At 29.1% G+C, this 23,127-nt stretch overlaps 1 protein-coding gene across 1 annotated transcript; it reads right to left on the bottom strand.

Moving 5' to 3' along the window:
- Window positions 1-794: 794 nt before the first annotated feature.
- LOC116774433 (leucine-rich repeat-containing protein 24-like) lies at window positions 795-19,482 on the bottom strand. The gene is made up of 2 exons (XM_032667163.2): window positions 19,357-19,482; window positions 795-2,927 (listed from the first exon to the last, which is right to left on the bottom strand). The coding sequence occupies exon 2, from the start codon at window positions 2,906-2,908 to the stop codon at window positions 1,163-1,165; it is 1,746 nt and encodes a 581-aa protein (XP_032523054.2). The 5' UTR covers window positions 2,909-2,927; window positions 19,357-19,482; the 3' UTR covers window positions 795-1,162.
- Window positions 19,483-23,127: the final 3,645 nt, after the last annotated feature.

The following is a 23,127-nucleotide window of genomic DNA, read 5'->3' as shown; positions in this document are numbered from 1 at the left end:
GCATTTCTACAATCTCATTCCCAAAATATTCTACGAGTTTTTTTTGTTCTGACTATGTTTTGCTTCACTTTTTCCATTTTCCAGCTGTCCTATTAGTCTGTTTTTCTCATTTTCGAATATAAGACAAGACGTTTTTATTTTGCTTACAAGAAAATATCAGTTTCTTGGAAACGTGAATCTGTTGTTTTGCAATAACTGTGTTGTAAACTTGTATTCAAGTGTTATTTATAATTTTATGGATTCTTTACTATAATTTAAATCAAGATTTATTTCTTTAATTTTTATATCTATTCTAAGTTTCGAATGAGATCCTTATTTTTCTGATTTTATTGTAATAAATAAAGAGACAAAAAAACCATTTTGAATATATATATGTAAACATTATAATAGCAAAATATATTATATTTTTAAATAATTTAAGTCGAAATCAAAATATATATTTAAAAATCATGTGATAACCTGACTTGTCGACATTGTTTTAATCATACCTTATAAGTTATTAATGAATCCACTCAAGTCGCATTTAAGTTAGTAGTCTTAGTACTTTAAGCAGTTATTTGTTGATGGTTGTTTAAGAACTAGCCATTAACTCCTCATGGTTTAGTTTGAGATTGCTAATATATTTAAATATTATTTATGCTAAAGATTTTTTAGAGTAATATGAAGCTGTGCTTGATGTTTAAATATTATTTAAAATCAAATGTCATTTTAATTTTATTGTTTAAATTAATTTCAGAAAGGCAAATTGTTCTCAGTTCGATTTACTTATATATAATTCAATAAAAGGATTCAAATGTTTGTAAAATTTTTATTGTTCCTTGCGTCAAAGTTAAAGCAATCATGATTGGTTTAGAGGCTTACATTAAGTTAACTATTTACAGTAATATATATAAACTATTTTATTAACTTAGTTAAAATTTGCACATAGTAAAAAAACACAAGTTATAAACAAGCGTTGATATGTTTACAAAAATTTTAATTGCATTTATATTTCGTTATAATAAATTTTCGTTCAATAATAAAATTAAAATATTAATAATTATTTTATTATTAAAATTATAATTAATTGTTTTTTTTTAATTATATGCAATTACTAAATTGTTAAAGTTTTAAAAATTGTCTAATACTCTATAGATAAACTGGTTATCACTATTATAATTTTCTAAAGGGCGGTGAATTCAGTAGAAAATTTTGACATAGGAGTTGCTATAGATTCTTTCAGATTCTTATCGCCTTTAGCTCCTGGCAAAGACCAAGTTGAACTGCCAGTGGCTGTTACTCTAGGGCCCATATTATCATATGGTGATTTCAAAAAGCAAGTTCTACTACGTCTTGGTAAGGTTGAGCCGCCACTGAGAAGGTCCGGATATTCCTTATTGTGTCCGGTAACTTGTACCGATATAAAAATATTACCATAAGGGGCTGGTATTGCAAATTCTGCTGGTGGAGGTGGAAATGGCCCAGAAGGTGCTTCTATAGTTATCTGAACCGGTTCTAAGCATCTTTGAGTATCTTCACTTTCCATGGACATGGACCTATCAAACATTTCAAAACCGTAGGAAGATCCCATCTCCGCGCTTGTTCGGTCACAACTTACAGCTAATGATGTATCTAATAGCTTTTTTTCTTGATCTGTAAAACTTCTACTAGGAGGTACTCTTCGGCGTTTTATTTTCCAACAAAAACATGCGGCTAAAAATCCAGTAAAAGCCATTGCAAATACTGCACCGATGGCTATAAAAAACTTTGTATAATCAGGTGCACTGCGAGCAGTAGCAGTTCTTGCTTTAGGTAGGAATAAAGTTAAATATGCATTAGCTTCTCCTGCAGGACTTTTTGCATTACACCGCCACTCACCGGCCAAGTCACTTGTAACGTTACTTATTGATACGTTAAACCATTGCGAACTTTTATTTATAAAGTCATCAATGTATTCATCAAAGTGTTCAAAACTATGTTTATAGATAAAAACTTCACTATCACTATATGTTTTATTAACTATTTCAGAATGACGAAAGGACCACGTCACTGTCGGTTTTGGATCACCCCGGACAAAGCAACCAAAATTTATATCCGCTCCAGTCTCAGTCCTTATTACAGAAGGACTAGATAAAGCTGAGGGTGGACAAACCATGTCACCTTCACTGATATCTAACCATGACATGTGTGCCTTTTTCTCTGGTCCAGTACAAAATACCTCTTCGTTACCAAGATTACTCCTAACAAACCACTTATGGAACTCTCTAAGCCTACAATCACAAAACCACGGATTGTCTGACAACATTAAAGTTTTTAACAAAGGTAAGTTGAATGTATCATGATGAAGATATGAAAGTAAGTTTTGATGTACGTGTACAGTTTCTAGAGCCCGCAGGTTGACAAAGGCAAAGGGATGAACTTTGCGAAGTCGACATCTCGAAAGTTCTAGTTTCTTTAAATGTTGCAATGTCGGGAATTGCTCTGCGACTAATTTACTCAACGGGTTGTCATTAAGTACGAGTAGCCTTAGTCGCTCGTTTCCTTTAAAAGTGTCAGGTGAAAGTTCTGTTAGGTAATTCCTTGACAGGTCTAATTCGATTAAAATGCGCAGTTCTCTGAAAGCATTTTGATGCAAGTACTTCAAGTTTGTTAAACTCAAATTCAATCTTTGTAAATTTAATAATTCTATTTTTGCAAAAGCGTCTTCCTGGAGCTCTAATAAGGTATTTCCGTGTAAATCTAGTACTTGTATATCTGTGGCCAAGTGTGGTAGTTTTGTTAGTCCGGCTGAAACGCATGATGCCGTTTTTTTTCCTGATGACCATTTGCAATTGCAGCTTGTGATATTTCCACAATTCAGCCAATCGCTCTCTGAGGGATTCACTAGAACTGCAAACAAGATTCCCCAACATAGTTCACGAATGCCCATTTCATATCAGTTGATTTACCTGAAACAATGAAATCTGTATAAATATTTTAAATTATGTACATAGATAACTTATATTGTGTTTTTATTTTATAAAATGTGCTAAAGCACATATTGTATATATTAAAAGCAACATATAAGTACATTCTCTTATGTTAATTCAAATAATTACATAAAGAAGGCAATTTTTTGTTTTATACGTCGGGCTGAATTATTGCGAGACTTAATTAATTAAGATCTTTATATTAATTTAGGAGGATTTATCATCAACAATAAATCCAAAGTTAGCACTTTAATATATTTTTTAGTATAAATGATAATATTTTTCTATTATGTAACATAAAACAACTTTTAAATTCGTCCCTACACTTAGTTTTAGTCAAATGTTCGACTACCGTGAAAATGTAACAATACACATATAATAATCTATTTGATTTCATATCAATTAATATTATGGATTTTTATTGTTATATTCAGGAAGATACTCGTCATTAATGTACGTATGCTGTTTTTATTTTTACACCTATTTTTACATTTATGTATTGGTTTTATTCATTCTTGCGATTTCCAATAAAGATTGTTTTATATTTGTACGATGTTAGAACTTTTTAGGTTTTCTCTATTGCCATGAGATATATTGCACCATTTAAGTTGGATTTAAACATCAGAATGGCTACACTAGACACTTAAATCCAACGTCACAGTAAGTTTGTGCTGAATTTCGTAACATCCACAAAGCTTCATAAGTAGAAAACGTGAGTTGCTACCTACTTGCATACGTTACTTCTTGTGGGCAAGCTGAACCATTGTGGTTATTTACATTTCTTTTATACATAAACAACAGTGACAAAAAATTCTCAGTAACCGAATCTTTCATACCCCCACCGTTGCCATCGTAATCATGATGGATCTTTAGCACCCGTTTTAAAACCAAACGAAACAGTTCGGTCCCTTGTCCAACTTCGTTATGTTAAATGCAAGAACGTGCCATAATATTACATGTTAAAATTTTACCTTAACATGTTGTGTTATATGAAATAATGAACGAATAGTAAGAATCCTTTTTTGATTTGTTCCAAACCTTTTTTACAATATACTTGTAGTTTTTACTTAGTGTGACATCTACTGATATATGTTATAGAAATAAGAGTAAAAGAATCCAAAATATCATAAGTAAGAAAAGAGTTAAGGCTGCAAAGAATTATTTAAATTAAACGATAAATATAATATAATATTTTTATAATTTTTATATGTCAAAGGCGGCAAATGAGCAGACGGTCTACTTAGTGAAAGGTAGTCACCGTCACCTAATAAGATTTGCAACATAAGGGATGTTGCGGGTGCGTTGCCGACTTTGTTTGTGGAAGAGGGAGAGGAAAGGGTGGGAAAAGAGAAAAGACAGGAAAGAGGGGGAAAATGGAAAGGTCACCTTGTTCTTTTACTCATCGGACAAAACGCAGCTTGTAAAGACTACTTCATGACGATTTTTTGTGAGAGGGTGCTGCTTTCCCATTGACCCAGCTCATGTTTGAGCTGTAGTATCTTGACTGCAGTTAGGCTCTTCCACCTCCAAAAAGCTATTATTGTAGCTATTTTCATAAGATTTTTGTTTTTTTTTTATTGATAACGCTAAACTTATTATCCGAAACTATTTAAGTATTTTTACGAAACATACATGTTCCTACTCTTAATATACGAAGTGTGAAAGGTATATGGATGTGAGAATAGTTTATCAACTAATTTCTTTGACATGGTTTCTATGGTCCAGTAAAGTTAATTTCCTTTACCAAATGTAAAAGGTTTCTACGTATCAACTCGTTAACATAAATGGGTTCAGTACTATCTGGAGAGCGTGTTGAATAGCCGGAAGTTATATTTTGTTGGCCAAAGTGTATCTGGTTCTAAAGTTGTGTCATTAAAGTCCTGTTTTCAAATATAGTTTGGTATAAACCAACTAAGGGGCCCTCAGGGAAAGTAAAGTCTACGTTCTATCTATCCGGTATCTATCGGGAACAAAAGAAACTTATATTACCGACACTCCCGCCGTCACAAAGGTAAAAATTGTTTGCCAATACATATCTCTGTATGACTGAGATTCCGTATTTTGATTTATCTTTATTTGCAATTCCTTTTATTGATAATATTGAAACTGAACATATTAAAAACCAATTTTTATTTTTATTTCTGTCTTCCTACATATTATGATTTTAAATTTATTAAAAAAGGAAAGTATTATTCCTATTGTTATAAATTAAATATTAGATAATTACGTTTGCTCACAAAGGATGGTTTTGTGGCTTACAGTATTTTACAAGCCTTTGATGCTTACTTTAATTAAAGTTTAACATATTTCTACGATATTGGTAACTTATTTTTTCTTTGTAAAAACATTTTTTTTTATATTTACAAATCTTTTAAACATAAATGTGATCTTTTTGCCACTATGAAATATATCCTACCATTTTATTCAATTTTGAACTTTGTCAGAATGTGCACACCTTACACTTTAAACAAGAACTATTAAACGGTTGTGGAAATAGTGCATTTTATTTAATAAAATATAAGAAAATACAATATGAAGAACATATCGAAATAAACATGCTTATAAAATGAATATTCATCATAACATATATTTATTTGTAAATATATATTTTAAATGTACTCGTATTGTTAAGATAAAGCTAAATACATAATGATGATTTATCATAAAATGTTGTAGAATGTTGCACTTTAATGCAATAGTGTTGTAATTTCAGTGTAGACACTAACTAAATTCATTAATACGTGGTTAGGAGCGGACGGTGTGATATATATTTTAAGGGTGACGGGTCGCGCAATTAGGCTGCCATGAGACGTGACAATCCGCTTATTATAATTACAGTTGGTCAACATATTAAACACAGTGCATTATACCAGAGTAAGTTATTTGTTGATGATTTCATGATATTTCAAAGTTGATAATCATTTTATAAAACGAACTGCACGACGTTTTTTCGTTTCATAAATAATTTTATTTCATTTTAATTATATTTCACAAGTTTATTGCCGATTGAATGGAATCGTAAGAGCAGATGAGGTTACATATAATAAAAAGATTTGTAATGAAACGTGTCCAAATTATATATGGAATAAAAATAGTATGAGTTCTTTTCAAGACAAATTTTGAATGATTAGATGAAATACGTACATTGAGTTAATTACTTTATATCTTGATTTGCATAGTTCATAAATCACATTAAAAGGTTGTGAAGAATTTTGTTACATATTTCAATATAAAATGTGATTTAAATAATTGTTCCCTCAATTGCAACGTTATCTGATGACATTTGAATAATTTAAACGTTTATATGAGATAATAAAGACATTGTTTTATGCTAAAATTATATGTTTTAATTTGAAACTTATTTGTTTCATTGTGTTTGGTTATTTACGTAATATGTTCTTTGTAATTTTATATAACTTTTCAACTCACATTGTGTCTAAGCACGTTTAGACAAACTTAATATTCTCTTCCTTAATTTTAGTTGAAACATTTTCTACACAAGGGAAATTTTAAGTTAGTTAAGTCTTATATGGGAATTTCTTTTAACGTATAATGAATTTCATAACAGATATTAGAAAGGCCTTGATTTGCTGGTGTATAATTTCTTAAAAAAATAAAAACAAAGATTTTTAAAGTATCAATATTAATGTGGCTTTGTTACAAACGTGTCTTACAATGAACAAATACGTAAATTATAATCAACAAATGAAAGACAATGCTTAATAATAGTGAGATTTATGCTACGATAAAAGGATGCAGGACTCTCATCACCATAATATTTGCATCAAGTAGCCCTGTCCAACCATTAATGAAATTAGATGACGGTAACTCCAAAATTCTACAGCATTACTGACGCTGAGTGAATCCACAAACTGAGAACTAAAAGTGGCTTTGATCATTTTAGTAAAGGGTACTCAGCTCTATTTAACTTTTCACTGAATTCATATTACTTACAGGAGAAATGTAAAATTTTTATCTAACCTAATTAATTCATTACCACTACACTTAAAAATTATACTAATAATAGGAATATTTTTATTAATGTTCGTTTTTTAAGGTTTTTTTTTAGCAGCACGTATACGGTTTCATACGATTATACCGATTGAGTCCACTTGTCCTCTAACCCTGAACTGGCACACGGGTCGGGCGTCGTGTTACAGAGAAGCGTTTATAATTGGATACAGCAGTCAATTCCAAACCATAATGACGTTACGACTATCACACTCAGCTAGCCTTAGACTTAACCAGACAACCGCACTCAGCTAATAGTAGATTAATCTTCGTAACATGGAAAGAATAGATAAAACAATTTGTAACAATTGAATAACATGTATATTTTTTGGCTACCGTGAAAATATATATTTTTTAATCTTAATCATATTGACATAATCCTTTTTCTTTGTTCTAAATCATAATTTATGTCCTGGTGGTGGGCGTGATTCTATGATACTTAATTATAAGTCATAAGGGAAGTAGCTTTGGTTGGTCACTCGAGGACCTCCTGTCTAAGAGTCACGTTGAAACGTTCTATAGTGTTTTTGTATGAGCATAAGCTACAAAAAAGTAGCATAGAAATAAAAATTTTGAATCATTGCCTCTAAGAAAGTTTCTTTCGTCTATTATAATTATTATGTTCTCAGTATGACCGTAAAGCCATATAAAAGAACTAATACATCATAAACGAAACATAAGTAACAGCGACCATAAAATGAGTGATTACGCAGTTAGTAATTTTAGGACATTTTTATTGTCGTATATTTATTACAGAATTAATGGTATATCATAAAGATATACAGATATGACAACACTTTTGGGAACATACATATAAAACTTTACTTTGACACAGACAGCGACATAATGATGCAATATTTTCCAACAAAACACACAACCACTATAATATAGAAGTATTTATATGTCATTTGCCAAAATACCGCATGTGTTCAGCACTTTTATAGCTCCCATTATATGAAGATCAGTTGGTGGACATAATCAAAAAGCTTTTCGTTCTTCCGACTATACAATTAATTATGCAGCGGTGTGGATAATGGGCGAAAATTTAATTCAGGGTCAATCTTTTATCAAACGAATATTAAATTGATTATTATATTTATAACATATTTAAACGTATTTTTTTTAGGTTGACATCTGGTTTTGTTGTCCAAGAAATTCTGGGGATGTAGCAAGAAAATTAATAATTTAATTATTACGTCTATTAAAACACATTGAATAAATTGTACCTGTTTCAAAGCATAGTGTTATGATACTAAAATATCTGCAATATCTTTACTCAACTGATTAGACTAGCCCGGTGGCAGTAGCGCTCCTACTGAGAAAAGAAATGGTCTTTCCTTCTCACAGTGAATATTAAACAAAAAAGGTATAAGGGCGTTTCATACATTGTTAAATATCTCTAAAATTTAATTACTACACCAACTTCAAAGGAAACGCTGGACCAAATGATATTAACGTTCAAGATTCGCGATTGGCTTGTCGCCAGCCGTTCTCAGCCGCACTGCCGCATATGCTTGATATATTTTTAGAAAGTCCTCATATATCCTGAGACACTAATACAAAATGAAATTCAATGGATTTATGACTAACCTTCAGTTATTCATAATTTTAACAATTTTTTTAAGTCTTTGGTCTGGTTTCATATCACATTATATCTTTACTGTTTTTTTCAGGAGAAAGTATTTTTAACATTTAAAGTATGTTTTACTTCAATATCCAATAGAAAGATCTTTCATTTTCAAGTCAAGTCCCGTAGTCATTCTGATATTTAAACTTAGACATTATTAATATTACTTTTTTGTACTTAAGGTAACAGTCGTACATATAATTGTCATATTCCACTGAATTTTGTATTTATAAAATAAATAGGATGCTTTCAATGAAAATATTTTGTAGCAACGAATCATCAGTCCCCTTCAAACTTACTCTGTAAATAAGAAGTTGTGACTGTAATAAGAGCGTGTTCAACAATGCTCTGCCGAAGTGCTTACGCGGTTAAAAGGCTTAAGCGATCTCAAGTATACTCCAAATAGGTTAAAATGCAAAGTCAGCGCCAGATTATACAGTGTGGTATTCTACAAAAATGTTAAGTGTTTCTCTTGAATTTAATAATTTTCTAACAAAACAGCAACAGTCTCAACCTTTCGCGCTATACTTATAAGTTATTGTAAGCTTATAAGTTTATAATCAGTCAAGTCATAACAGCATTGTAGTGAAACATTCAAATAGTTTTAACACAACATTGCTAATGGAAATTTTGCATAAAATCTCCAAAATAGGGTATCAAATAAGTCTAAAGTTGTTATGAAGAAGTATCGCTATTAATATCGTTTCATTTCAGCCGCTTTAAGTTACAAAGCAATCTATTGAATACGACCGTCAAGAAAACAGTAGACTTAAAGTTGTAATAATAATTAATGAGACTGAAGTCTTTTCATCAATTATTAAATTGCATTAGCAAGAATGCATTTTATATAAAACATAAATATTTTACAGCAAACAACTTTGAAAACATGTTAAGCTACGACTTTTCATATCAAAAGCACTCTCTACTTCCAACTTTGTAAATAACTATTTATGCCTCGAGAAAACTTCGCTTATTCATTTATATTATGGTCATAATGTAAAACAGAGAAGAATAATGGACTTGCATTTTTTATACTTACTTTGGTTGGACGAAGCTGTTAAAGTTTTAATATGTTTTATGATTACTTGAGGTTTTTTTCACCTTTTGTCTTTATATAATTATAAATCGTAACAGCTTTTTTCTCTTTAAATCCTTATCTTTATATATAAAAAGTGGAAAAAATTTATGGCCTACCGTGGAAAAGTAGCGTAAATATTTAATATGGAAAATTTACGCTAAGGATATTTTATTAATGTTGTGAAATTATTACAAGTATTTAACATTTGTCATAAATACTTATTGCCTAATTTAGATATTTTGCTTACCCTTTTTTTTCAACTAGACTATTTGAATTTGAAAAATAATTACAAGGTTAAATTTTGCAAGGAACAGTGAAATAATTTTTAAACACTAAGCGCACATCGCGTATGGTTAACGATTAATGCATCTATTTGAATTGAACATTTATCAGCATTTACTGCAACATACTGTGGAAGATGCATGTTGAATTAGAGCCCACATGGAGTCATTATAATTACCGTTGACTGAACACAGACCGGTGTCGTTATTTGCTGAGTAATTCAAATCTATGGCTAATTTTCATCCACACACCTTAAGTAGAAATTGTAGTTTAATCATGTGATAACAACAATACCTCCTATTTTGCATTTAGGTAAAAAAAAATATTTTTAAAAAATAATTGTCCTCAACTGGTCCTTTAAATATACATGAAGATAAAATGAGTGTTCTTTGACAATGTGCACACATCACAGTCTTCACATTATATAACAGATAAGTAGGAAAGTACAGAAACAAAATGTCTTGTGAATCTAAAAGAATATTTGCGAACAGAAAACTTGGCAGCGACTCGAAAAGGTAAGAGACATAATACTTTGGATCAAAGCATCAAATAAAGTACTGCAAAAATAGACAAAAAACAAAAAGCATATGAAATTACGATTCGGTAAGTACTTTTGATATTTCGTCGAACTTAAAAAAATATTGTTTTAAATTTGTTAAAAAATAATTCTAATAAATTTGTCTTATTAGTGTCACAATTTTTTTATAACTTAAGCTGAACCATCTTAGTATATTGAAGTTAAAGGTATGCGATTTTTAATTATCATAAAGAATTTTTGAGTTATATACTCTTAATATGTGTCTGTACCTTAAATTAGTATTTACAGATTAAAGGCGAAGCTGCAGGCAAAACAGCTAGTTATGTATATGAAAAACGTTTGTGTTAAAGTATACGATAAGAACTTGTACTAACAGCAACGCGTGTATTATAATTATATAATTCTGTATATTTGGCATAATAGTCAAAACTTCTAAGAAATTCCTAAATACTTCTTTTAAATCAATAAGTAACCATATATTTCTATTAACTTTTTAACTATTAATGTGTCAAACAAAGCTGAAAATCAATTAACTATTACGAATTCCATGTCAATACTCAGAAATCGACACTATTGTGGTCGTAAACTTAGGCAAGACGCCAAGACGCGCTGGTTTTACTTTAAGGTGACTTTATTATTTAAATAGATGGCTTGATTTTATTAAGAAAATTTTCTTCCATATTGTTACCGTGACTTATAGACTTAATTAGCTTCATTTGATATTAAAATTCAACTCTGTCGGTACACATAACATGTATTGAAATATTTAGACATATTTAAATTTTATCTCCTGAGTCTGTTCCCGGTTCTTCCCATTTAAACTTGTATGTTCAAATTTTATACCGAATTATACATATCAAAAGGACAAACGATATTTATTTATCAATATACTCGTTTAAAATCTGGGTAACGATAGGTTTGATTAGATTTTGTAGATAGATTGGTTGTTAGTACAAAAAGATTCCAAAGCTGGCCTAAAAACGATCATGTTTTTGTCAAAATGAATTAAAGTTATACAGAGCGTCTGGTTGGTACTGTTTACATCGACACTATTTTAGGCTTCCATACAAACACTGCAAAGGTCAGTGACCGACATTATATTCTCGACGGAGACAGATTTACGACTCCAACTCGGGAATTTCAATGTTTGTGTAAGAAAATTTCCAAGTTACGTATTTGTAAATGTAATTTTATTTCTTTCTGTGTGACTTATTTATCACTATGGTTTTGGGTTTAAGAAACGGCATAAAATTTTATTACATACAAATAAAAATCATTGACATTTTTTATATCATTGTTTAATGTATAACACTATTCCTGTTAACCAAAAAAAAGCAATTGCGTTAATGTTTTATTCAGATGAAATCAATAGGTCGTCCCTGACAGCAGTGCGATGAGATCAAAGTAGGGTGAAGCAACCGCTATTAATTAGGGGATTCCTTTGCAGTCTTGCAATCTGTCTTGCTACGTTTCTAAAGACAGGAAGGTCTTACAGTAACGGCTAACAGACTGAAACTGGAAGACGGAACTGAAATAGTTAATGGCTTGAATTACACTGTTGTTTGTGTAGGTGACTTTAAAATTTATTATACGTTTTGAAAATTATTATATGAATTTAAAAATATATAAATAGAAAGTATACTGCAACTTTTTATGTAAATTCTTCTTATCTACACATATACAAAAAATAAAAACATATACATATGGGATCAAGGATTTCAAAAAGCTCATAATATGTCAGTTAATGTATGAAGATAGACAAGTTATTTTCCAGTTATTTTATTAGAAGAATAGCAAGACGAAATATCTTATTCAGTAAAAAACATTCAAATGATTACAAATTATTTCATTTTAAAATTTCCATTTACTTTTCAAATTAATATAATATATATAACAGTTAAGACCGTAAAACTGCTCCTTTAAGTTTAAAATGCAATTCAATAAACAGAATTGCTCAAAAATTTAACAACTACTGTTATATTTATATATATAAGAAATAAATAAGAATCATTGTTATAGGGTAAGCCAGACAAGTAACTTCCATTCATGCTTAGCTAATCAAACTTCATGATAATATACCTTGTAATAAATTTTCAAATTTAATTTTAAATTTTTCAATGAAACAAGGACGTTAAATTTGTATCACTCATAACAAACAACATATAAATGAACAACGTCGCAATGCTCAGTGGAACTGCAGTGTCTAACAAAAACAGGGTCGCTTAGATGGAAAATGTAACAGATGTAAATACGAGAATCTTGACACGTGCGCTACGGAATAAGATAGCATTGTTAATTAACTATACAACGAATTTACCCTAATTTATCACGTTGATATAATGAATGGAAGCTTACTATTTATGTTGGTTATCTGTTTTGAAACATAAATATCTATTAGGTTGAAATGAGAGGGAAAGTTGTGACCTTTTATCAAACGTAAATTGACAACTAAACTGTAATTTTTTTTTATTTCTTTTTAAACAAATACCTACCAATAATCAGCGCAATTGATATTTAAAATAAAATAAACTTTGTGACTTTTGCGATTAATACAATCGACGACAAAATTACCAAAAAAATCTCTTTGTACTAGATAATTAAGTCACGAATCGTTATATGCATTATAGTGTAGTTGAATAGATATGTTGCATTTAATTGAAGTGAAATTGTTAAAGAATTATCAATTGATCTTTTAATTATTATTTCATATGGATTTTGTATGAATTAAACATATTTGTATTAATGCTTGGCCACAAAGAAAAATTTATTTAAAACTGACTAAAATTGAAAGTTGCATCTTGTAAAGCCTTGAGTTCGGTGTTTTATATTTTTACTCCGCCATTTTATGGTTCTAGTTTTCTGTACATTACAAAACACGATTTGGTAAACAACATTACACATTGATTTTCATGGTATAAGTGCATTCGGTGAGCGACAAGCAAAATATAATTTCCTTATAATATCCGTACAACAACGGAAAGTCCTGTAATTATTCCTCTTAAAAAAACATGACTTTTAACCCCAGGATCTCGATACAATCCTCACTACTGGCGTTATAGACATTATACTATACTATCATATAAATTAAATAAAGATCAAACTGGTAAGTAGAATCAGCGGTTTTATAGAAATGGCGAGGTAATAATTCTTAATCTGCTATCAGACTGTCTTAACCCCCAGATTTAGTTATTTATAAATCTATATCTGTCAAAAGATGCCTACTTTTTTCATCTTTTACATTTAGGCGCAAAATTTACTAAATAGTTTCGGTGTTTTCTAATGCAAATAAATTTATGCCTATTAAAATTACGTATATTTTTTTGGTAATTTTTCAGTTTATGAGTAATTGGTGTAAGTTAGTATATTGTAGTTAAAAACAACAAAATAATTTACAAACCATACATCTTTTCATATATTTTGATTTAAAACTGGTTTAATGGTTATTGGAAAGGTATTGTGATAAAAACTTGGCTCGTTTTTTATAAAATTCAATATTCAGATCAATGAACATGAATTTTCAATTATGACAACAAACTACACTATTCTACTTAGTCTAAACTCAATTCGAAAGAATACTGTAAACTGAAAATTAATGCCATAAATTTTTCTAGTAAAGTAATCATTTGCTCCATTTTTTTAAATTTATATAATCTTACTTCACTCCACAAAATTAAATGAAAGTGAAATCAAGGAATAGTTAAGTTACAATCGGTCTGAATAATTAAAATGCTACATTAAAATTTACAAATCCTTATTTTGTAAAATTAGCTCGACTTTTATTTTTGATACATATCAAAAACAATGATTTAACGATAGTTTATTTTTATATTATTAAATTGAAGAATGTATTATTTGGCGTCAAAAATTTTCGTCTATCTATAACATGCGGAGTAGTGAAATAAAAGGCGTTTGGCAAAGTACCTAAAACCTAGCGGCGCCAATAGCTCGCAACAGCTAACCGTGAAATATTTACATTTTCACTTATTTATGCTTATGCTCAACGGTATTTCTTTGTTTGTGTCAATGAACAAAATAATTAGTGCTCAGTTTTATGCGTCCAATATCTGTTAATTTTATTTTATATTTTCTACTACAATAGGACATAATTTATAAATAATCGTTGTTCTGTTTTAATTTATAAAGAAAAGTGAAGACATAATATTAATACTCTAAAGTAGAGACATAAAAGAATTATTAATAGATACTCTAAAGAAAATATTTTTATTTTAATGGCTAGGAAGCAAAAGCTTAACTTGAAAGATGCTTTTATACAACAAAATAACTTTTTATATCGCTTTTATGTTTATTAATACGCAATTTGTTATATGTACTATTTGAGTATGGTTGTGGTCAACGGTTAAATTGAAAGATGGTTACAGAAAGCAAAATATTTCCTTTTACCTGTAGTTTTATTATTTTTTTATAAACATGAAAAGTGTTGTTGATATCTCAAAAGCGTTTCCCTCTTGTAGAAGATTTCTATGAAAGATTGTCTTATGTGCATTCCAATTGCTCGTAGTTTTACTCTTATAAGAAGTTTGGATCCAGAGATTGAGAAATTTCGTAGGCTTTGTCGGGAAAACTTTGGCCTGGATGTCATGGAGATTGTATTCTTGGAGTTGATGAAAAACCTCCCTCGCTTTTGTTAATAACTGACTATCGGAGAAATCCTTTACTGTGATGAATACACCAAACTACAAGGTGAGACTTCTAAATCGTTTAAGCTATTAAGGTACAACACAATACAACAACAACAACACAATATACATACAATAATATGAATACATGAAACAATGAAGTTAAAAAAATATATTACCATAAATTTTATTTTCCTGTATGATAGAAAATATATTAATTATAAAGAAACACATGTATTCTATTTACTTGTAAATGTTTGATGACAATAAATTGGAAGTTGTGAGTTAAATTAAAAATGTGTTTATCATGCCATCAATCTCTTCGCAATTAAAAAATAATTGGTTCAGTTTCGTATTCGGACAACTTTCGATTTTACGGTTGATCGAGTATGCATTTATTTCAAAAAAATACAAGGAGGCGTTTTATTGGACGTTATTAAAACATCTGAAATTAAAAAAACAGAATACTCAGCTCAAAAATTATTAAATTTCATTTAGTTTTAAATGAAAAATAAAATTTTGAAACATAATTTTATGTTAAGGTCTATTAGGAACTCCCAACATATTTATTTACCGACCTTTATATACTCGTACTGTGTATGAAATATTGTTGTATTTAAAGATTAATTAAAATTGTATTTTAAATTAATTTTTGTTTTTTTAAATTTTTAATCTGTGTAGTAGAAAGTATATTAAATATTTAATACTGAAACAAAACGTAAATTCAGCGAATTTTGCAATGCAGTTTGCAAATATCCACAATTGTTTTTCCTACATAGCTCTTTTCCTTTTATAAGACAAAATCGCCTTTTATCAGTAAATTCGAGTTCTAGAGTCCTTTTTTGGGCTAATTTATGATTAAAAACCAAATAACGACAAAACTGGAGAGTATAAAACGTATAAAAAGTATGTTCATGTAATTGCTTTAAACGAGTGTACTAATTACAGCTTAGCTTTGAGCTTGGATTTGAATCGTATGTGAGGTAGCGTTTTTGTGATACATTTTTTCGTGTTCATGTAATCAGCTCTCTAAGGAATTAAATGTTTACAAGACAGTAAACATGTTTGAGAAAAAAATATTCACTTAAAATTTATATGATAAATTTATATTATAATTTTATTTTTATAAGAATAGGTACTTAGAACTATTTCTCCAAGATTTTTATAATAATAAATTATTTAGAATTTTTGTTTTGTTACATTTAGAATCATGCCCCTTATTGATATATATTTTATAAGTAAATATTAATGACATAACATATAACCTTTACTGTACAGATAATACGTAGATATTAAGTATTGTCAGACCTAAAATAATAATTCACTATAATAAAGAGAGAGAACTATCACCTCGACGCCACCAGAACAAATATTTGCCCTCAGTAAATTATCTATCCCCTGACACTATATTGCGGGGAACACGCTTGGTCGATGATTTTAATTAAAATCAACTTTGTACGGTTAAATTGAGCAAAGGTTTATAATTTGTAACAGATGTGACCTTTTCATTGAAAATTAACATAGATACATTACACTTTCATGCAAATGAGTTTTGAATTATTAATTTTATTTACTTTTATTAATTTCAGGCAATTAAAATAATTTCATAAAATATTGTAATAATTTCAATATTAAATGTTTCATTTATGTACTTAACTGGAGTGCAATTAACCGACGACTCTGGTGATTTCTTACTTGTTAAATAATAAATAATGTATGTTATTTAAAACATAAAAATAACATTTTAATATATATATTGTAAAAAGTCAATAACTTTGAAGAATTTGTTTATAAAAATACTTAATTACTATTACTATTAATTATTTCATAGTATCGCTTAGAGTTAGTTCCGTAATTTACTTAAGTCCTAATGTCAATCCAGCCAATTGTTGCCGTCTAGTGAAAGCGTAGTTGACGTTTCCGGTTAACACCTTCAATATGTGCCTTATATGAAATGAATTTAAACCCCAACTAAGTTTGAATCTTTAGAATCACATCCCAAATGTGCCGGATCAAGTTCGACTCTGGGCCAAAAGCCTCACTAAAACTAAATTTTACACGACAAGTTTTCCTTCGCCACGATCCAATGTCAGGACTTCATCTGTATCCGAGAATTTTGTAACTCCCGACTTTGAGATTTTATGCTTTGCATTGCTTTTATATTTTTTTAAGTGGGTTGTTAAAGAAAGCTGAGTTGACTAATGTCTGAAGTTGGTAATGTCTTAACTTTAAAAAGCGTTGCTCTAACAAAAAACGTCTTTTTCATTCCTCCTGCTTATTTACAGCGATGAAAAAGATATTGTTGCGCGTTCTTTATACATAACTTAACACCTAAAACCACTACACAAAACAGTAGACTTAGAAAATTATAAATATGACAATATTTTGAGTTTTTAATTTTATATTTTATCGACATAATAAATTGAATAATGATTTTAAATGGAAATATTTAGAACAAATGACACACTACGTGATAAAAATTTTTTTACGTGTCAAATCAATCAGTTAATAATAAATGACACGTTGCATATACAAACGGTTGTATTTGTATCATTTGAAAGCAAATCCATTTGATTTTTCAGTCCTTCATTCGCCCACATCCGTTTTAGGTAATCGGTAATTCAATATTTTTTATTCCTTTTATAATTACCAGTCGTAATTAACAATCCTATTTCGACTCCTAAATGGGATTATGGCTGATTTATGCAAATGGCAGTGGAGGCTTTAACCGTCTCCCCCAGTTTGAAAGTACGTGACCTTAAGCAGACAGAAGTTACTCGTATTGTCCCATTTATTAATATTATAATGCTGCCAAAGATTCATTTTTCGTGCTTTGTTAGAAGAATATTATAACCTAGTGAGCTTTGTATTTTTTTTTTCATATAACATAATTTGAGTTGCATAAACCTTTAAACAACGATTTCGTTTTGCTTCATTTTATTTTTAGTCTCCACATACGTTCATTTAGTTTCCCATGTCTTATAATAATTTAACATTTTGAAATTGATTTGCATTCAGGAATTCCCTCGTAATTAAAAAAAGATATTTGTAAAATCTAAGTTTTTAGATAAACTACACCTATTCATTCGTTATTTTAAAAAGTGGTGGTATAATGTTGAATAATAACAATCTATATTAAAAAAAAATATTGGATCGATAGAATCTTAAGTGCATACGTATAGTCTTATCTATTCACTTTTCTTATTTAACAAATACAAACCAATATATAAAGCTATATTTTTATCGTTTACTCCTGAAAGGGTATATTCTTTTGTTGTACGATTAGCCCAATCAGAATGAGTACAATGAAAATAATGAGGTTCACGAATAAAAAATATTGCTGTTAACGAGTAAACAGAAACTAAAAGAACTGTTGCAAATGCCATGTAGTCTTTAGGCGGAACTTGCTCAATATTTGAGTTCACATAATTTTGTATAAACAAACATTTTTTATATTTATCATTTGTATTTATATTTCCTTGTTCGGTAATCAAGGGGCCGTTTAAGTATCTACCGCTGTTAAGTTTGAGTTCAGCGTTTTTAATTTGTTCCGCAATTTCTCAGCCACTCGGCACGACTTAAAGTGTCATTGGAAATACTTGAGCAACAATAATTAAATGCTGCGGAGTGTTGATTTTAAAGTAATAGTGTTTGTCAGGAAAAATACAGAATAATTTTTTTTAATATTAATGAGTACATATTTCATTCATATTTCGGAATAATACATAAGAAATTCCTTTAAAAAAAAACCTGCCAAAAGGCTGTCGTATTTAAAATCCGCAAATTAATTAATTGGAGTCTTATTCCTTTAAATGAGAGCACGGATCATAATCTCAGAATAACAACATTTTTCAAAAGGTAACTATTTTATCTATCTGATTACATTTTATTTATAGTCGTGGATTACAGTACTGTTTCGATATGGTATGGTATGATTCTGAATGAATTATTAATCTTGAAAAATAAAACAGAATAAGATGAGATAATCTTCATGAGAATAAACGACATAACAAAAAATATCTATATTCTGTATATTTTCTAAAATAGAATATTTCATGACATTATTATGAATTTTTTTCTTATTATTTCATTAAAGTTGACTTTTTATATTATGTTTGTTAAGTAATTATCAATTTGATTTATAACCAAACGCTATGTAGCTTTTTAATACAAAAATTAATACAAAGGTTCATTCCGCTTTTACCACAAATATAAAATTTATAATATTAACTTACTTTTTCACTCCTCTCATAATCCAAAAGGCACAACGCATGTTTGAAATCACTCTATGAAGGTTTAAGCACGCTCCGTAGACGCGCGCACTCGCTACGACAGCTCGCGGCAATCTGCTACAGAAATAGCTTAGCCGTTTCCGATTCGCACAATAGTCTAGCCGTTTCGGTGATACGCAGGTATTATGTTAATGTTCCATTTATGAGAGTGATGCATTAAATCGTTTTGAAAAGAGATTATGGATCTAAATGACTTTCTGGATTTTAATGTATGGCGTTTTAAACGATACGCATACAATATAAATATTTAATAACGAGGTTCTTTTTTATACTATAAAGAATTCTGTAGTTTTATGGAATATAATATATATTTTTTGCTTTTAATAAAACATACTAATAGGATTTCACATTTATAAAGATCACAGTGAACAATATCTTAAGGAATTATAAGCAATAAAAACTGATTGTTTGCTTGGAAGTATAAAATAAAACACAGTTTAAATTGACATCAAACGACTCATCTGGAGCGCTTCAACATCTAAAGAAGTCTAAGTTAACGCCAAGCATCAAACACAATAAACAATAGATCGCTGTGTACATTCTTTAGAACGCTTTTTCTTCATTTTTAAAGTGAGATGTTTTGTTTCTAACTGAAATTTTCCTAGCGATATTAAACAGTTACTTTACGACATTATAGTTTTTTTCCTTTCCGTATTTATGACAATATGCGTAGAGTATTCATTGATAGATAATGTAGTGTAGAGTTATCTTCATAAACAACATCACAAAATATATAGTCACGTATATATATACATTTATACACAATTGATACGTTTTTTGCAATAGTGTAATTATACATATTAAATAATTAATAATAGTAAAATTTTTACCGTCACGTACTTTTTCAATTACATTATTTTTTTAGTTCAATAAAAGACATATTTGTTTAAAAAGAACAAGCAAGTGGTGGTTAATGGAATCCTTTGTTATAATTATTGAGGTCACAGAGGTTGAGAACGATATTGTTATAAAAATAGTGTCATATACACAGCTCACTCAAACCGCTATGGCACTATCCATGCAAGTGTCAGGCCTCATTTAGAAAGTATATATGAAAAAACGACGACTACTACGAGTATAACGAGAATATATTTTGCCTTGATATAATGGCATTTTAAAATGTACGACGCAAACAATTTGCTTTTTACTATAAAACTTATATAGTAAGTGAAAACGAATACTTAATATCATGCTTTATTTTTTAATCCATATAATTAAATTACTTTTTCGTGACATTGTCTTGGATGTACGTAGCATTAAGAAACCGATTTATCGTAAGTAGAAGCCGATAATCTTCTTAGTTTCAGGGTAAACTTAGAAACGTATTTGTTTTTCTATTTTTTAAACAACATAACTAAGTAATACCAGTCATCTATTTTAAATATTTAAATTTAAATGTAAACGCTTTATTGGGATGCAATACGTTCATTACCCTTCGGAATAAATAGTTAATTAGATTGTGGTTAATTAAAATGCAATTACTGTACTCCACTTGTCGGTCCTGATTCCTTATTCTCTTTAATCACGATCCTATTTCAAATTGAGGTTCTTTTTGGGCGAAGGCTTCATTTTTATAGCAAATTCCATACATAAAAGTAAAAGGATAAGTAGTACACTGTTTACAAAGAAATATATAAATACTCACATTTACGTATCATTTGTTATTTTAAAAAATACGACGGTTTGGTCGAAATTCCCTTCATCAATTACACCTCGCGCACTGCGGGTTGCAGTGACTAATCACTGCGACTAAAAGTGCGGTGGGCGAGCACGTGTTTGCATTGCGACCGCAGTCATTAAAGATAGATGTTCATTATATCATTATTAATTTAACTGTGGATTTAATGTGTAAAATTTCAAATATTTCTCCTTATTAGATATTGACGAGAACACATTAAAATTAAACAATCTAAACCTGTTAGTTTGAATGAATGATAAATGAAAATTCTTATCTGAGTTTATTTAATACTATACACAAAAATATCTTATGATGAATCACAAACGGTGACCGAATAAAATATCTAAAATACAGAATTACAATTATTTCTACAAGAATATTTAAATTGTTTAAACCTATACCCGACAATATAAGATTTATTTTTACCACGGGCCAAAAGATGTTACGTCTCACAAAAAAACTAATTTTAAGGATATTTAAATAAACATTTTCTAAAACAAAGAAGAGGCTGAGTTTAAATACAGAATTATATTCAACGGAAAAACTTAGTCCCAATGGAGAAAGCTCAGACCTCTAAATTATTCTATTTTAAAACGTTTTATTCTCTTCACGGTTGCTTGTTACAAACATAGTTATATTTTACCGTTCAAGCGTAAAGAGTAAATAGTCTCTAAATGTAGAAAGTGTTTATATCCTAAAGTTATTCTCACTAATATTATAAATGAAAAGGCTGTTTATCTTTGCCTTTCTCTAAGCTATTGAACAAACTATAATAATATTAAAATATACATAATAAATATCAAAAACATGTTAGAAGTCTAAACATAGAATATACAGGAAATTAATCTAAGTTTTCAATAATATTTTTTTTCACCTGTTAGTTAAATTGGCGAAAATATATTTATATGTATAGTAACTTTTATGTGTGTAGATTTCCCATATAAAAGAGTAACATATTATTTCTAAATTCTTTTCTAGGTAAAAAAATAGTTTTGTGTGTTTGATTAATTTATCTTTTTATTCATGTAAAGTCATTTGAAGGCATTCTTTATGGGGAAAATATTATGAAGACCTTAATCATTAAGTGACGTGTGAAGCCCTACCTTTGCGAAACGAGGTGATACATTGAAAATCGTTCACAATGTACGTTACAATCACAAACGAGTTAAATCTCATAAAAGAGCATCTTAAAACATGTTCTATACATTGAACATGAGAGTTGAAATTTGAATAAAGTAATTCGGTTGGTTTGTTACGAAAAAAATGGTAGGGACATTCAATAAAAATCGGTTTTTATTCCAGTTAACAATTTTGCCAGCTAAGTTGAACGAAAAAGTTGATTTGATGGCTATGAACCTAGAGAAAAGCTGTAATGAAATCTGAAATAAAGAATTGTTATTAGAAAATGTGAAAGTAATGAAGTAAAAACCTTGTCAGTGCAATCAAGTCTTATATTTGAATATAAGAATATATATCTTCTTAGCAAAAAAAAATATAAGGTACAGGAATAAGAAGAAATACGCTAACATAGGATCTACTATCAATATAATGATTACATTCAAGTTAGCCTTTCCTTAACTTCAACCACGGATTTTACAGTTCAGTAATATTCAAACTGTAATTTGAGTATAGACTAATATATAATCTAACTAACTTAACAAGCTTTATAAAAATAATTTTATGAGTTTTTACATTATTTAATATGCAAATATTTTCAAATTATAATTACTGAAATATAAACTAGGACTCACCTAGTATGTCTCCTGTTAGCTCATTTATTTTAAGGAATACTAGTTAATATATTACTAAAGTATTATGTTCTAAAAAACTCATAAATTAATAAACCCAGTATCATTATCACAACCCGAATGTTATTAATCTAGGGTAAGATTAATATTCAAACGGTTTTCGGTAAAGTCTTTTCTAATCTGACCGACTACGCTTCACGAATGACCCGAATAAGGTTGTGTTAAATTTAACTTCCTCTCGTTAAATGACCGATGATTTGTGAAATTCGATAAACTTTGTTAAAAAAA

The sequence above is a fragment of the Danaus plexippus genome, chromosome 26 (genome assembly GCF_018135715.1).
Source record: "Danaus plexippus chromosome 26, MEX_DaPlex, whole genome shotgun sequence".
In the NCBI taxonomy this organism is placed as follows: domain Eukaryota; kingdom Metazoa; phylum Arthropoda; class Insecta; order Lepidoptera; family Nymphalidae; genus Danaus; species Danaus plexippus.
The sequence above is the reverse complement of the archived record's forward strand: the minus strand, read 5'-3'. Positions and strand labels throughout refer to the sequence as shown.

What these genes read in the sequence shown, in the direction of transcription:
- LOC116774433 (XM_032667163.2), bottom strand. Translation starts at nt 2,908, where the DNA reads ATGGGCATTCGTGAACTATGTTGGGGAATCTTGTTTGCAGTTCTAGTG.